Raw genomic sequence first — 18660 nt, 5'->3', positions numbered from 1 at the left:
AAGTAAAACTTGGATCATCTTTGAAGCTCTATTCAAAGCTAAATCCATGTTTCCTGAAAGTATGTGAAATTCAGGTCCAGAATCTGGACTTGGCGTAAACTTTTTTCTTTCTCAGCGTGATGCTGTGCATATGCCTGTCTCACTGGTCTCCCTTGGCATGCATATGTGGATGTGTCCACATTTCTGTCTAAACAAACATTTATTTGCACGTTTGTGTTTATATACTGTATTAAAGAGCTAACCAGGGAAGATAGCTGCTTCAGTGTGTTATTGCCAGTTGCAGCCTGTCCTCTAACAGGCCACCACTTTATGCTGCTGTGTAAATTATCACTGGTGGCCCCTTTTCTCACTGCATATTAGTGGATCCATGGCATGTGTAGCTTTGTTACGATCATGCCTGACAGAAAGGTTTAGTGATGTAGCACAGCTGTTAAGCCATGCAGAATGTGTTGTCACCCAGCATGATAAACTGGCCACCGAGTGAATTGGAATCTAATTTGTTGCAGCCATTAACCAGACTAGCATTAAGGCATGTTTTCATCTTGAATGATTACTACGTGAGATCAGTTACCCTAGAATTAAAATCTACAGTCTACTCAAAGTATAATTTATTAAAAACACTTTGATTAAGATGTATGATCCCACATAAACCAACAAGATAAATATATTTAGCAAGTACTGTATCTAATTTCGTTAACTTCCTGTATCACACAATCTAAAATATGAGTCATTGTGTATCACTGTGTAAACATCCCGGGTAATATACAATAATTACAAAGCTACATGGACTTATTGAGGTCTGATCCTGTCTCCTTTAGCATGACAAGTTGTCCAGCATCTGCCAGCATGTTAGTAGCTATTCATCAAAATGAAGGGCAGTGAGCCCCTTCACACGGACAGACTCCGCCTGCTCGGCGAGCAATTTGTTTCAAGGGGTACTGACACAGAAGAAAACTGGTGGACCCAACATCCATCCTGTTGTAAAAATATCCAAAACCATCTGGCAGCTAAACCCCATCCTAAATTACTGTGATGGACTCCCACCTTTGGAAACCATGAAGGCTAAAGAAAACTGCTCCAACTTTTGACTGAAAGCACGGCTGGAAAGAACAGGTCTCATCTCACTTCGCCTGAACCACAGATACAAATCACACTGGAAAATGAATAATAGTGTGGCTGCATTAGCAATACCAGAATTTCAAAGCTGATTCTAGGAGTAAGACCTCCACTTTAGATGATTTATGTCCTGATACTTTACTGAAAATGACCAGTGCAATTGGGAAGTAGACCAAGGTCCAGAGCACCAGCGGTATGTTTTTCCAAGTGGGCTGGGCCTGCTTGGCAGACTATCAGTCTGACATGTTTGAAGTAGGAGCCAACATCTTACTTGAAACTTGTGTCTGTCTGTCTGTGTTTCAACGGGTGAGTCCAGTTGGGCTTGTGTTATCATAAATAACTAAGGTTTGTCTGCAATGGTCACGGACAGTAAAGATTTAGGAGGCTACATATTTTTCTGCTGTTGAGAAAAGGGTTCAAAGATTGTAATGATCATATTTCAGAGGTGATGGATGGAGGAGTTTAAAAGTATCCTATTAAGATTTCTGACTCAGTGTTCAAAATGCTTAATGTTCATTATAAAATAATATGCTGTAGGTGATCTACACAAACTGCAGCCACAGACTAATTTGTATGGTGACTTCAGCTTAATAACATTTAAATAGAAAATGTCTAATTTGATCTGTGAACTCTTGTGGCATCATAATTAAATTGCTTGGATCATTTTAGTCAAAACAATTCTGGCATACTTGACTGTAAAACATCCCTTAATAAGGCAGAATATCACAGATAGCATTATTTACTTTTATACCACAAGTAAGAAGAACTAACAAACAAATATCTTGGAGAAGCTCAGAGGCTGACAGTTCTATCTTTTCACTTTAAGTTTTTGCTGTATACATCCAACATCAGTTTAAGAACTCAAGACACCCAGGAGACTCTCTCAGCTACATCAAACGGCAAGGTAAAAACAATAGTGTCACTGACATTTCCCCAAACCCGGCACAAACAGAATTATTCACACACTGTGAAAGGAGTGCCATCCGATAACGGAGAGATAATGACACTTGGTGGAAGGCAGCTTTCTCAAAGCAGTTTAGAGCTGGCACGTCAGAGTTTGGCAGTTAAGCCTGTCATGCAAGTTGAGGAGGTTATCCTGGCATTTTAATCTAGCCTGCTTCTGAAGGAGAAATTGTAGAGGAGATTTCCAGGGCTAGTAATAACAAGGACAAGCCTGCATCCAAAAATGAGCTCTCATCACTTTGGATGCGGACGGTGCAGTGTTATATGAAGGTGTGGTGAAGGATTGCAGGCCCAGTTTGCCTCGTCCCCTACTACCGTCATCCATCTCCATAGGCTGGATTTAATGGATATTCATGTTGCTGAGCCAATCCACTCCTGGGAGGAATAATATCACATCATCTGACTCACATAAAGGAAACAGAGCTTCTCCTCATACATGGGGAGCATACGCCACTGCGATGTGCTGTGATACACAAAGAAGAGATTGATGTGACTCTGACTGAATTTTCAGGTTCTTCTTCATTCACTGCAAGTCTGGGTTAGTGAAATGTATTATGGAACAGGTTTAACAATTAGTCTCCTGTTTTTGCCTGTTAAATCACACACATGCACACCTGCACATACATACATGACCGCTGAATGAAAAAACTAACGTTGTGCTATTGAAGTTTTTTATTGTAGTGTTGCATTTTTATTACTTTCTGATCCTCCATATTTCCCCCCCTGTTTTAAAAAGCTATTTTTCCATAAAAGTTATATTGAATTACAAGTTAAAAGTCCTGCATTCAAATTTCAGTTCATTACAAACTAATCTCTGACACTTCTTCAGCTTACAAACTGGGAAACACTGCAAAGGAATCAAAACATTCAGGCAGCAATCAGTGCTGCGGAAAAATCTTTATGATCTCAGAACCTGCAAAGAAGGCAAAGTCTTTGCTTTGTCAGATCACCTCATACAGTTTGGTGCAGAAGCTCAGTGGACACAAGCTTATGGTATTCATCTGGCAGTGAGATCTGGATATATCACTCTCACGACAATATCATCTGTCATTTCTCAATGTTAAATGCGTGCATTCTCTGCTATATTTTATCTTAAAAAGTTTACCAAGAGCAGCTTTTCAAAAAGTTTTCTGGACCAGCGTGGCGGAAAAGCTTACACTTTCTTCTTTCCATATGCCTCATTTTAGTTGTGTGGGAGCCAGTAGAGGTCTTTGTTTTTTAAGAGCGATGTTTATCAGGGGAGAGATCCTGCTGGTATAATCATTACGAGTCTGAGTGAAATGTCTCGCAGAGCACGTACATGCGTCTAATGGGAAACGTCAAAGGTGCTCTGTCTTTTCTCACCGTGTTCCAGAGGAGGACATTTCCATACTCATTGGAACATGCCAAGGGCCATCCAAACCAGGATGGGAAGATGAACGGCGCAACAGAAAGACGTGAGCTTTCATATCGACTACAGAGTGACATCAAACAAAAAAACAACAGGATCACTCATAAGATAAACATGGGAAACAACTTGGGAGGAAAGAAACAGATGTCTGAGGTAATTTATCAATTAATTTACCAAGCAAGTCCGTAACCAGTAGCACATGCTCCCTTGAAATAACAGGACTTTATGAAAAGTTAATATTTTTATTCACAACAGCATCTGATCCATGGAGTTATAAATAATATAATCAGCTCTGGTTATTATACAAGCAACAATAAACAGACATCAGGGAGCTGTATATCTGCTTTGATGCATTAACATTTTTTTAAAGCTGTCAAACTAATTTTTAGTTTTACTTAGTGCGTCATGCAAAGAACATTAAGTCATCAGTCAGAACAGCATTCTTTCCCTTCATATTGACAACAGCTAAGTTGCAACACTAGCAGTTTAGTCATCCATTAGTCATGTATCCCATCCAGATGTCTGGATGAGAAAAGGAGGGGAGGAGGAGATAGCAGCAGGTGTAGATTTCTCTAAGCCCAGCTGAGCTCTAAAAGGCAGTGCTTAGCACCCACAGCTCCGTCATCTGGCCTCTCCCCTGTCTCCGCCAGCCTTTCGACAGCCCATTCCTCATCATTTACCCCTTTTTGGCAAAGCCCAGAGCCCTTCTAATGGGCCACTCTGAATGCTTCCAGATGTTTGTTTATTTGTTGTGCAGCAACTATAAAACAGTTTACTCTTAGTTTGGATCTTTTCCCATTGCTTCATTTTTTGGGCAGGAGGGGTTGAGGGAACTGGGGGGAGTGTAGCAGGAGTTGCGGTGCAGATCACCCCAACATGTAATGAAAGCAAACCGCCAAACAAATGTGAGACACCCCCCGGGTGTCGTCAGGAAGAAGGCTTTTTTTTTTCTTTGCTTTGAAGGCTGCTTGTCTCCTGGGATTTTAATAACAGTTGTGCACCATTTAAGATACATACATACAAAGTAGCTGGAAGCGGGCCCAGAACAACAAGATTAAAAGGGCCCAAGGCTCATACTGTAAGGCAGATTTCAGGCATTTTTCCTTGTCTGTTTACTCTGCTTGTACAAAGATATCCCTTTCATTTACTGCTGTCACTGTTGAGGGATGGCCTACTCAAATTTAATCTGATACCTGTAAAAAAACAGTTACTAGAGCTTGGCCTATATATTGAAATATAAAGCGGAAATGAAAGGTATTTCATTAAAATCCCCCCTGTGCGCATGGATATATCAATCAAGTCTGAAGCATCTTTTTACATACTTCTGAAATGCAGTTATAATTAGATCTATGAAATAAACTTGTGAATCTCACTTCAAAATATGCCATCCTAAGAAAATGACAAGCTGGTAATAAATAACCCAGCATGTTGTTTTGCATGCTGAACTGATAGATCTTCACAGTGAGGCACTGGCTGAGGCTTGATAGTATGGTATAGGCCAGTCTACATGACGACACAAAGTACTTTAGGCTGGGACTACATTTTAGACTGTTAGATTTAGAGTTGAGCTGACAGTTGGACCAGCACTGAGAGTCAGAGCTAAGGTGACAGTAGTGGGGGATCCTCAGGCCCCACTGCCAGACTATATACTCCACTCCACTCTGTGTCACGCCTTCACCAAGACACACTGGAGCGCCCACTATCTTCCTTCACTTTGTCTTTTGTCTTGCCCTCTCTCATTTTTAAGTCTTCTTCTCTGTTAATGCTGCCTTTTGCTCACTACTTTATCTTCCCCCTCACTCTATCTGTCTATCTATCTGTTGTCAGATCTGTTCTATGAAATCATGATTCAGATTTCACTGCCACAGCAGCACATCTATTGCTCAACTACCTTCTCTCGCTCCTGCTCTACTCCTAGATGCCTTGTTTTGCCTTTGTCTCCTCCACGTTTTTATTCCTCCAGCAACTGAGACAGGAGCTTATCCTGGAGTTCTGTCCTTGGTTTCCACCCCTCTTTCCCTGGGCAGTGACCTGCCAGCGCTGCCCTCCTCTGGGATCTCCTGGCTGCTGTAATTACCTCTGGCACCCAGGCTCTGGGGCCTTCCACACAGGTGACATGGTGGGGAGGGGGGTGGGTGCACAAGGCTGAAAGGGAGGTTCTTTCTGCGCAGCCGACAGGGAGATGTCAGAAGTGCTGCTGATGCCTGCGACAGGAGTCAGGATAGAACTATACAGCCTCCCTTGTACCCCTATTAAAAAGGCCACTTTATTAACTACTGTCACAATTGCATACTTTATAATGTGTACTTCAATAAAAACTTCAACTTCTTACTAAATTCAGGGTTTGATTTTATATATATATATAAATTATATTATATTTAAGGTGTCATTATTCCATATATTTTCAACAAATTGCCTTTTTTGTCATGTAGCATGTGAGGTTTCTCAGCATTATGCCACAAAACAAAGCCAGTACTTCACAGGACAACACAAGCAAGCAGTTGTGATGACAAAAACAGTATATACAGCATCACTTTTGCAGCAGATTTTGAACAAACCCATGCCGTGAATTGTCTAATTTACCATGCATATTGAAACACGAGTGTTGCACTGAACCACATAAAAACAGGCAGCATATTGTTTCAGCCGTATTGTTTATGTCCTGAATTTAACTCAGTAAACACTCAGTTGTTCCGAATTACTGTGTGAAAGATTTGGTTTATTTGAGCACTGCTTTGCCATAGCTTTGTTCTCTTTGAAAGAGGAGTTACTGTGACCGTCTCCAACACATAAAGAACACTCAAGTATGTTTAAGAAGTGTAAATAAAACAAAAAAAACAAAAACAAAGAGCTGTGGTAGGGGCTGGAGGCAGGGACATGAAGAGGAGGTGAAGGGCGAAGACGAGGGCTGCGTTATCTAAGACTGCAGCGCTGCATCATAAAAATAACAAATGGAGACTGTCACTGCTGCTCAGATCTGAGACGGAGAGGAAAATATTTCATGTGTCAGATCCCCTCACCTTTAAATGGACTGTTCTTAGCCAGGTCTGATTTTGACAAAGCACGGGGCCCTTCCTGTCCCTACATCTGGTGAGAGCTGCCACCGTCCAGGCTTTCGCGACACAGATCTGTCCTTGGCGCCATAAACAGAGGGCAGAGATCTCTCGTGCTTCCGTAGTGGTGGTCAAGCCATCACAAGTGTTTTGCATTGTGATGACAGTGACAAATGTCTCAGGGATAAGAACTTGGGGTGGAGTAGGGGGGGGGGACACCAATCTCAGCAAAGTGGGACATATAGTGACAAGAGTGCATTCTGGTAAACAGTTGGTTCTGGTTTAAGATAACTCATTCAGTCAGGCTAACTGAAGCCTGATTAAACTGCAAACTGCACATTTAGGAAGTAAAAAAAAACCAGATGAGATATTAAGCAATTCATACTGAAGAAAACTTACTTAATTACTCCACTCTTTAGTTTTATATTATGGTTTCAGTGCTACTTTTAAAATGTGGTGAAATCATCTTTATTAGGTTTATTTTAAAAACAATTCTAATTCTTAAAATAGCCAATTTAATATATGTTGGTAGGATAAGGACACAAAAATACTGTTCATTTACTTTCGATGTTTAAGTTTAGTTAAACAATCAGCTTGTGCATCAAGCAAAATACTATTTGTTGTACGGTCTCACTTATGGATATAGTATAATAACATGGATTACCGGGGATTTTTTCACTAAAATCTCAGCTGAGGAGGTGGCCTGCACAAGTAATTTATAACATTGTATCTTGATTGACGTATTCCTACCAGAGTGTTTGATGCTAAGAATTCGCTGCACAATTACATCAACTGACAGCACAAGGCCATTATGAAGCCCGATCAATGTCTAGTATCAACAGATCAAGGATATTTCACCTTGTTTATGTGCTGTGTCCTCCCACACATACATTCAGATCAGAGTTAACCCAGACTACTCAAATTTATTAGCGCTATGAAGACATCACATACACATGAGTTAAGATCAATAAGAATAGATAAAATAACTCAAACTGAGTCTCAAGGTCAATAGATTCCCTCTCTTTGTAGCCATTAGAGCTATGACTTATATTTACATAATCCAGGCGCCTGGGTCATGATTGAAAGTATGATAAGTTATTTTTTTATTGTGAAGAATATGTGTGCACAAACCACCTGACTGAAAAGGTTCTGAGTCCAAAGGTCTTGTACTTACCTTTGTGGTTCTTGGCCTCTCTGGATCCTTGGGGTAGAGGGGTGTAGGGCAGCGGGTGACTCTCAGATCCAGCCTCGTTAGGAGCCTAGGAGAAAGGAGACATTGAAAAAGAATGAGTATTTAGAAGAAAAAGAGGTTTGACAAGTTTTAAAGTACCATTGTAGCTGACTGTGAGTGTCATAAATCCTTTGGGATTGGAACAGGAAATGTTGGAAACACTTCTCCTGTTTTATGACATCATGTGGCAGGTCATGTTTTATTACTTCTCACATGTTATGGAGCTACAGTCACAGCTTTGATGATCTGATCTACGACATGGTGAGAGAGGAGAGGTCTTAACCTTCACTCAGCCATGACCTCCCGCAGCGGTCAACTAAAGGCTGGTTGTCGTTCACTTTGAACAGACAAATGTAGTGCGATTCTGTGGGGGCAGTCTGATACAAAAACACCTCTGTACACTGGGTTTAAAACTGGGCATGCAATTTGCATTTCAAATGCAAAGTGGCTATCTTATTTAATGTCCTATAATTGACATGTGAGGTAAATATGTGCTAGATTCCTGGCTGCATGACTAGAATGAGTTATTGATTGTGTTTCACAGTCAGAAGTTCAGGCTAAACAAGTGTGACGAATGCTGCTTTCAGACAAAGAGAAAACAGAGGCCTGAATCTCAGAGCATGTTCCCAAACAGGTCAAGAGTTTCTTGTGTTGTTGTTCTTTCATGCACTTTCAAGGTCCAAAACATCCTCTTCCTTCCCATTGCCTTTCAGCTAGTGGAGCAGGCAGTTCATCATGACACAGCGATATCTGATGCCTTTGCAGAAATACTTTCCTTTCCTGCAGGAAGGAATTCACTGGGCCTTTAATCATAGCAAGGGACTCAACTGACAAATACATATTAGAGATGGTTTGGAGCTGCATTTTTCCCACTTTTATTGTTGTTCCTCTACATGCCCATGCATAACCTTGAGAAATGGAATGGTCTGCACTGTTAAATGGAACCATATTCTTCATGGCAAAGAGAGCACTGTGAATTGAAAACGATCACATAATGTGCTTTCAGATAGCATCTCTGAAAGGCATTAAGGTCTGGCCAGCATGTGTCTCATATTACACCAAAGGGAAAAATGGCAAAATAAGCCTATCTTGAGACCTCACTACATATATGCTGGTGGACCATGCTTTCGAAAGAAACAGCTTGGAATAGAAATATTGTTTTGACAGCAGACCTGCTGCTCTCAGCCTCTGGAGTGGCTGAAACCTGTTAAGAAAAATCACAGATCGCTCCCTGCTTGTACGCTCTACTTGTATGGAATGTGTAACACAAGGAGTAAAACGACCCAAAATAAGAACATAGTGCGGCCAGTAAAAACTGACATTTCCAATTTGAACAAAAACAATCAGGTATTCATACTTTATATTTTCTTTAACTTCAACACCAGCAAAATGGATAGCGGAATGAGTGATCAAATCTATGAATTTTGTCATTTGGCTTTGGCTATAATTGCCATCATATCTATTATTATAATACTTGCTGTCATAATGGGGACACAAAGAGTCTGTCTATGGCAATTATTACCAATTATAAGCTAACAGAACAACTCATGTATTAAGACAGGAATTGTGAGCCCTCTCTATTTGATCTACCGCCATGCTCTTCTGAGCTACCATGGAGTTGCGCCCCTGCTTGCCTCATTTCCTAGCCTGCTTGAAAGATCACAAGCTTGGGCCTCTTCTGGCCTGCTTGGCCTCAAAACCCCCTCCTAATCCTGCAGCTTGCCCACAATTAATCTTCCTAGTTGCCACATTATCAACAGCACCACCCACAGACTATGTTAGTGGGGCATAGGAGGAGAAGAAGAGGGAGGACTGCTGGAGGATGCTGGATAAAGCTTTAGGCTGTCTCCACACACTAGTTTGGGTCCCACGGGACGCCCGTCACCTTGCTTTCAGTCTCACCACCCACCCAGTCCCTGTGCTATGCATGACACCACCATTTCACCTCCTCAGCGTCATGCCTGCTGATCAAACACTCAACCCATTCAACATTAGTAGTTGTCACTTCCCATCCTATCCAACGCAACCATTTTACTCCACCCACAGAACATCAAGCATGTCCGCAACCGCCCTCTACTCCTCTCAGACCTTCCTCCATAACCCTCCATATGTGCACTCTTTCACTTCAGTCAATGACTTGTCCAGTGGATGAGAGAGCAGTAATGCTTATAATGAGAAAGAATGTGGAAGAAATGAAGGGGAAAGTTCTCTCTTAACCTGCTTTATGTGGGACGGTGGATTGATTACTTGGATTATTTCAATGCCTACAAACGTGCTGCAGAGACAAATTGCTGATTTGGTTTAATTATTCATTTAGTTCTTTTTTAAATACTAGATAATAGCTAGATAATAGATTGCTGGGCATAATGAAATGAAACATAATTATTCCTTGGAGCTCTATATAACCTTCAATTTACCACTTTTACTGCATTTATTGCAGAATATAGAAGCTTTCTATGTGTTGAACACGGTATTTGTTCAGACAAAGTCCAGCTCCCAAAGGTCTAAAAGGACAAAAATACAAAACTAGAAAGGTAGTGATCGTTTCATGACATCCTTACACGTCAGGTACCTTTAATGTTTTACAAACAAGCAGCACTACTCTTTTTATTCCCCCTTTACTGCGTCCTTTCACTCTCTTGTTTTCTATACCTACACTGAACAGAGGGAGGTGCTGCTGTGTCGTCTATTTAAGATGCTCCTGGACCCCCTTTTTCCTCTCTCCTTCTCTCTCAGTCTCTCTGCTGTCCAGATTAGTCTGCTCATCAAGCTGAGCATTGTTTTAATTTGCTGGGCCTGGGGCATATGCTGAGTGTTCACATCATTATTGTCTCTGTGCAATGTGAGTTATCACCACAGCTTATGATAATGCGGCACAAATTTACAGGCTGGGGAGCACCGTGGATTCTGTGATAATAAAGGGTGGACAGAGAGGGGAGTGGAAACAGGGGGAGAGAAATAAAGAAACTGTGTGTGTGTGTGTGTGTGTGTGAGAGAGAGAGAGAGAGAGAGAGAGAAAGAGAAATGGGTGGTGGAAGAGAGAGGAAGCTCTGTTGGATGTCATTATGAAGGATGATTCCCATACTGGATAATACATCACACCAGTGTTGTCTGTCTTCTCCTTTTCTGTGTTGTTATGCGAATAAATGCTGATAAACCCAGAGGCAATAGTGATTATTACTTCCAACATATCACCATGAGAGAGGGGAACAGGAGACGAGAGACAGGGGAGGGATGCAAAGACGAGAAAAGCAGAACATAAAGAGAGCCACATGGAGCACATAACCACCTCCACAGCGGGGTTCCTGAAAATATGAGATACCAAAAAGTAAGTCGTGAATGGCTGACACATATATAGGTGTTTTTCAGATGCAACTTCAACAAAGTTTACAAAGTTTACCGAGCTTGGCTGTCGATTTCAAATCCTGATATTTCTTAAATTACAGTACATTACACTGACATGAACTGATCTACAGAGATTTCACCAGAATCTGATTATGATGTTGTCTGCCACAGTGTTAGGTACAAAAACACAGCTGTTTTGCATCACGTTATACACTCTGCTCTCTTGCAGCCTGTCTCTGAGGTCTCACCCTGACCAGCTCATCCTGACACAGGTGGTTCCCGCTTTGCCTCACCTCACCTCCCTCCTTAAGACTGACCAGCAATACAATCTAATTACAGCCGCGCTACAGAGGGAGACCAGTGTAAACACCAGCCCTTTTTATCTCCTTATACATCTGGACAAGTAGACAAAGTGCTAAAAGGAAATAAATGTGGCCTGACAGCCACATCAAAGAGTTCAGCCAGAGGCTTACTGCTACTTAGGGCACAGGAATGTTGTTGCTAAGCATCAGCCCGCAACCTATCAGGGTGCAAAGAGGGCCCTGTCCTGCTTTAGAGGGGGAACGAAGAGGAGAGAGAGAGAGAGAGAGAGAGAGAGAGAGAGAGAGAGAGAGAGAGAGAGGAGAGAGGGGGGGAGCTGACATTGAGGGGAGGCTAGGGACTCAAGGAGATTTTTGTAGCTTAAAGCAATTGTTGGAAGAAACAAGCCTTCTGTTTTGTTTTCTCTTGACACCATTTCTGCTTTTTGTGCTTGCAAAAGACATGTATAAAAATGTCTTTTGATATGTTTTCTCTTTGGGTCTATATCAAAATATTTCTTTTGTGTCTGTGCATGGAACTTTTTTTCACGTCTTGTCTCTGTAAACTGGTGCTGCCTTCTGATCATGTTAGAGATCAGAGGAGACACAACTTGTGAACTTATTTGAGTCAACATTTAATGCTGGCATGACACGTTTATTTCTTCACTAGATGGAATTTTTTATGATTCATGTCTCATACTTCTGAAGTTAGGGGTTACGAACAATACAACACTTTCAGAAATAAACAATGAAAAATGAATAAGCAGCGGCAGCTTGCAGCGTCTTAGGTCACATAATGGTAATGATGAAATGACAAAAGTTCTAATTCTAATCTACTATACACTGACTATATGGCACACACAAGGCAGAAAAACCTTTGAGGCAAAATCTTTTAAAACCATATTTTGCCAGCAACAATCATAACTGGCAGAAAAGTAGTCTATTAATTCAAATGCTTTCTTTTTATATCTGGCCTTAAAGACTGGGGCTTAGGGAAGTAGAAAAAAATATTATAATGCCTTTTAAATTGCTGTTGTGTGCATAAAACGTATTAATTCTGTTTTCTTAGGTAATGGCAGGGGGAAGAACATTTGATGTAATGGTGCCTGCACTTGGGTAGTACAGCAGTCTTTTGCTCAGCGGGAAGACTGCTGAGCGTGTGCTTAATGATTTACCAGTTCTACTCCAATGAACTTGCTCTGAGTAAATGTATCATATGATCACTGATCACAAGAGCAACAGTTCAGATGTTTCGCTCGGGGCATGAGGCACACAGAGCGAAGCGGCAACAGCGAACATCGCCGTTTTGTGTACGGCTAAGCGTCAGGCAGGCAAAGGTTGAGTGCTGCTGGACGTTAATCACCCGTAGCGATGACTCATAGATGGTAATAAGGCTGTGTTTTGTTTTTAGGTTGAAATTTAAGAAGTCATTCGACCTTTTCTTCGAGTGTCTCGCAGAATAAGTGCAGGTGATTTAAAGAGGAAATGTAAGGCTACATTGCAGGTATGCGGTACAATTAGCTTGAGGCTGTTTTTTTTCTTATTCTGGTCTAGCATGACCTTTCCATTGGTACATTCCTCAAGCCAAAAAAGTTCAGAATCATAAAAAGTTGCATGTATTAGTTAAAATAATGATCATCTAAAGTTTTTATACAAAAGTGTTTCATATATTTTAAGTACAAGACAATTTCTTTTATCTCTGAGAGAAGGAAAAAAGGAAGATGTGAGCGTTGTGATCTACCTGTGACAAAAATAATTTTTGTCAGAGTTTTGCCTAATTTAACCGGTGTGAAAAGCAATATTTTCATCTTTTCTACAAAAACTATAAACTACACAAACACACACACATACAGAAAACCACAGCAACTAAGGAGTGTGACATATCATGAGGCTTTCTGTTATGATTAGGGGCTGTAGCTAACGTCAGAGCTGTTTTCTAGAGTGTAGGATGTTTAATAATTGAAGACTCTGGGAGCGGGCCTGTCACACCGGCTTGTCTAGAATGTTTCCTATGCAATTAGACGCCGGGAGACATTTGAAGAGGACCCACAAAAAGAGCCACAAAAAGTGACATGTGAACTTAAAGGAAATTAGCTCTTCACACGAGTGAAATGTGAAGGTTACTTAGCAATGCTTAACTCAGACTGCGGCTGTGTGAAGTGTGTGTTTGACTCAGCCTCGCTACGAAGAGACGAAGACTGCGATTTTCTTTACTTTGAGCCAGCTTCAGTCAGTAAGATCACAGAGGGAATGAAAACTAATTTTGACTCAAGGCATACGGGAAGAAAAAAAGAGGGAAAAAAAACCCTGAGATGTGTCGAAATAATGAGATCTCTTGATCTCTTGATGTTTTCTGGGATGATATGGGACGATGCAGACGGATGCACAACTCACATCTCATACACACACACCCACACACACTCACCCGTGTAACATTTAACCACAACTTCAAAACACACAAATTTGCATATGTGCATGCACTCACATTAAAAAAGCTCACACAGAACCTCTCACATTATTTGAATGCATGAAACACAAATGAACATGTACTTGCATGCTCACTTAAGTTCATGCAAACAAACTGACTAGTTGATTAATACAGATCCAGATTCGTATGATGTAAATACAACACAACCACAGTTATCTAAATTTAAGAAGTCTGACCTCAATTCAATGCAGCAGTATGAAATTTAAACAAAAAATAAAAAAATAAAAATAAAATTAGGCTTATTTGTTTTTGTTTTCACCTGATTTTCACACCCGGAGCACAGACTTATGTGATTTTAAATTCGGAACTTTTGAACTGGTAACAGCACTTATTTCAAGACTAATAAACAAGAATTAAAAAAAATATATATATATACATAATGGTGATAATTAAGCCACTGAAAATCTGATTCCTTTTCCCTTACATTTGAAAACATGACAACCTGTAAACACTGATAATTAATATGCTCCCTATCCATCTGTGCTCACCTCTAAACCTCTGACAACCTCTTGCAAGAAATTTCCCCCATACACATCGTTCCACATTGCAATGATAACACTGTCATCTTCCACACCTATCATAAGTCACAGGCAAACGACCCAGATCCTCCGTCGCGAGACAGAACCCTCTGCGGGCCTGTAAGCTGTATCATTACACCATGTCATCTTTATGGCACAGAGCAAAGCCCAGCTCTCTAATTACACTCTGCCTACTCCATTTACCCAGACAGGGACAGAGCAGCAGGCAAACAATGCATTAAAAATGAAGTCCCTCCCCCTGCTCTATGGACGCCTGTGTTGTTCTGCCCGTGGCCGTCATTGTCGCTCGGTTGTTGTTGTTGTTGTTGTTGCTGTTTCTCTGAAACCTGTGGAGGAGAGATAGCAGAGGGCCCACGCCACGGTGCCTTTCCCTCTGCGACTTCCCCACCTCTTCTCTTCTTCAGCCCTTTCCTCAGAAGGACTTATGAAGGTGAGTGGCTATGTGACAGGCCAGGAATAAAAGAGACAAACCAGGGATAAAAATTAAATAAAAAGTAGCTGTCTTAAACAGTAATTGCACTCCTTTGCTGAGCATGCTTTCAGATATATAAACCTGATTTACTGTCGGCGTAGCTGCCACAAATCAGAGGGCCCTCTGAGAAACACTCGTGCTATGAAATTGTTTAATCTCATCAAGTTCTGCTTTCACAGCAGGCCATAAATCACGTAGTCTTTGTTATCATAGACCTCCATGAGCGCCTCTGAGGCAGGCAATGGATCGTGGGTATATATAATCTTGACTGCGCAAACAGCAGGGTCTGAGCAGCCTGAAATACTTTCATATTAGCCGCGATGCAGCTGGCGGAACACAAGCGCCCTGATGGATATCTCATTTCCTGCGCTCTGCATCTATTTCGAGCAAATTATTACTGCATAAATTTCTTGTCAACAGCAACGGCCAATTAATTAAGTTAAAAATGCACTCGTGATCACATCAACACACCGTACAGGAGAGCCAGGGCAATTTTCCACTGAGTGAATTTACCACAGGGGTCACTGTAATGAATGATTTTAAACTTTGTCATAAAGTCGCAGACAGGCCAATATCTACACAGGAGTCGCAGTGCCGACTTACCCACGACATATTTGCATAAAGCATATTTATGTGGAAATCCTAGAGGACGACAGCTGGGGCAAGGAAATAAAGTTTACAACTACAAAACAAAATGTCCGCCAACCTCTGCCTCTCTAGTATTTCATCAAAGACACGCACAGAGGATTGGATAGAGATCATAGAAGCACATTTGCCATTTAAGATACAACATATACACATTTAACAGAGCTCGCAATCTGAATGAATTATTCATAATGTAAGAGGGGTTGGGTGTACGTGGGGGTGGGGGGGGGGACGTGGTTGTTTATTCAGCTTGGGCCATTTATCAGACAGTGAGGATCCCACGGCGGGGATGAGTTCAGAGATTTATCTGTGTTTGGGCTCCAAAGCAGATAAATCAAGGGGTGTAATCATGCTCTGAGTGGCCCAGCTGTGACCCCGTGGTGAACTAATGACACAGGGATATCTAAGCCCCTTTTCCTGTTCCTGGGTTAGGCCCTCAGGTTAGTCCCCCCGTCAGACACGAAGCTAAAGAAAGACACGGCCGCACAGAAAAACCAAGGGAAACTCAAGGCCTTTCATGTCCCTTTGTCCTGTTTACGCAACACCACTGAGCAGGATTGTTCACCCACTGCTAAAAACAACAGTGTCGAAACAAAGTAACAGCAGAAGGCTACTGTATAACAATGTTTGCTCAAACAATAGCAATAAGTATCGATTGCAAGCATACACGTAGTGAGTTTGCGAGCTGCTATTCACAACAGTCCATGTAAAAGATACTGCTGCTTGGCTGAGGATGTCTCCTGTTCCCTCCCAGAGCACAGGCTTTCTCCTGGACTGAGCCTGCTCTGATTTATCATGTCTTCTTCTAGCAGGCTGTCCGCTGATTAAGCCAGTGGAACTTTGTTTCACTCTCCTCTCTCTTTAATCTGTCTCTCAGCGAGATAAATTAGCCAGTGGCGTGCCAGCTCCAGCTCCAGCTCCAGCTCTCTTTACCTCCCTCTCTCCGTCTCTTCCTCTCTCTCTCCCTCTCCCTCTGCTCTTCCTACTGTTTATCTTTTCTGTCTGTCACACATTGAGAAGAGAGCAGACACATCTGCTCCTACGCTGCTGCAGGAGATAGGGCTGGGCTACATCCCTGGTCAGATTTAGCTAAGAGTGTCTGTGAGTGAGAATGAGAGAATGAGTGTGTTTTTCCTCCCTTTTTCTCTCCTTGACAACATACTGTCAAACAATCTCCCTCTCCTTGGCCAGGCTTATGTTCTTTGTTGTTAGCTAATAAATCAGGGAGTATTTATGATCTGCAATCCTCATTCTTAGTCTTTTAATGGCGACACGTTTGTGGGTGAATTAAAGCAGGGTTTTATTCACTAGGCTGTGGGCCAAAGTGAGGCCTGGGTGCTCTGCCTGTGAATGTTTTCCCTTCTCCACTCTTGCCCGGGTGGTAAATCACACTCATTGTCAGGCAGTGCTAAGTTAGTGTGCGTCATTGGGGAGAGCAGGAAGCACTGGGCATAATTCTGTCCATCAGTTTAATTTATTGTATCGGTAGCTTTGTAATCTGTGCCCCATAAATTGTAAGGCTGACAGACAAGAATTTGGTTTTAAAGGCATAGTTCATCAAGGTTTTGGCTGGCTACATTCCTTATTTCACTCTCAGCTTTCTGCTCTCATTCTCAGCCATGAAAGAAATAAAAATCTCTCATTGTAAAGGTTAGAGTCTATTTTGTATGTTATTTTTTCAGAATACAGACTTAATAAATTTGTCAGGTAATCAGTTACAACAGTATTAAGAGCGCTTGTTAGAGACATGAAAAGAAAAAGGAAGACAGAGACAGAAAGAGAAAGGGAAAGAGAGGAAGAGAAGAGGGGGATCGAGGACATGACCTTGTTTGGAGGTTTTATTTCATGTGAAATATAAAGCCTAATACAAGGGCACTGCAGCAGCATCTGCTTTGCAGATAGTGCACTTGGCTCTCCTTCCATGCCAGTGAATATAAATCAGGTGAGGCATCTCAATGCTAGACCTGACTTCTAGAGGCCAACAAATCTTTAACATAAGATTAAGGCCTCAGTGGAGTCATCTATCTTTGGCCGATAGAGGAAAATATCTGTGCACTCTATGTGCAAGATAGTTTCACTGAGTCAGGACTGACGTATACGAGAATGCACAGAATGCCATGTGCAATGGTTTTCCAATTCTTTATTCTCATACACTGAATTGCTTTCTATAGCAAGGCTAACTAGATCGCTGCAAACAGAAAAAAGCTGGCAAATCAAAAACTATTTGCTAATTATTCTTGAAAAACAACCAAACTAAATGAGATTTTCTTTTTGAAACATAATACTTTTTCTTCACAAAAAACTGAGGGTGTACTTCTAAGAATATAATTACTATCTTTAACTTTCTGCAATAAGCAACAACAACAGAAAACTGAACATTTAATAAGAAATGGGTATTTTCATTTAATTACAATAAATGTAAATGGTGTCTGCTGCTATGTCTTGACAAAAAAGAAAGGGAACCAAAGCAAAGCTGCCAATTATCTTATAAAACATGCATATCCTCCTAAAGCACGGGTCTCCTTTGTGGATTTAACCTACCAAAGGCAACGGGCGGTTTACAAGATGCTCGCACAGTGGATACGATTGTGCTTAGCATAAAAGAGAACACAGACTGTGAAGACCTCACAATGAACCATATCTCCCTGTAGTCTTTTCAACGTGCTGCATTTACATATCAAGCCACTAGCCCGATATGTAAACACATTCCATCCGATGCCACCATCACAGCCAGTGAGAGCCATTTCAATCCTCCAGTAGCTCACACACAGTGCAGCATTAGACAAAGGAAGAGAGGCCCGAAAGAGACATCTCATGTCATCACCCAAGAGAGATAATGGAATTGCTATACATCCTTGATCACAGACACTCTCACGGCATCTTGCTCTCTTTTTCACTCATTTTTTTGTCTCAGTGCTCTGAAAAGTCTCTCTATCGCTCTCCCTCTCTCACACTAATGTTCGAGCACACACACACACACACACAGCACACGAGTAAAAATTCCAGCACACTTCAGTGCGATAGCTCCTCTTCTCTTTCAGGGTTTCATCTCAATAGCTTTTTTATCTGAGGACTTCAATTTGCAAGCCTAGCTGGAAGGCAGCTCCTCCTGATATGTT

The 18660-nt window shown here is 41.5% G+C and overlaps 1 protein-coding gene across 20 annotated transcripts in view; it reads right to left on the bottom strand.

Moving 5' to 3' along the window:
* lrmda (leucine rich melanocyte differentiation associated) overlaps positions 1-18660 on the bottom strand; it is a 210859-nt gene that overhangs the window by 38204 nt on the left and 153995 nt on the right. For all 20 annotated transcript variants that reach the window (XR_006844474.1, XR_006844464.1, XR_006844467.1 and 17 more), the window contains one exon: positions 7697-7781. Coding sequence is in view for 8 of the 20 variants with exons in the window: in XM_046401233.1 (XP_046257189.1) it covers positions 7697-7781 (85 nt within the window). In the remaining 12 variants the exon portion in view is untranslated. The remainder of the gene's footprint in view (positions 1-7696; positions 7782-18660) is intronic.

This window comes from Scatophagus argus, chromosome 10, assembly GCF_020382885.2.
Source record: "Scatophagus argus isolate fScaArg1 chromosome 10, fScaArg1.pri, whole genome shotgun sequence".
NCBI lineage: Eukaryota > Metazoa > Chordata > Actinopteri > Scatophagidae > Scatophagus > Scatophagus argus.
The sequence above is the reverse complement of the archived record's forward strand: the minus strand, read 5'-3'. Positions and strand labels throughout refer to the sequence as shown.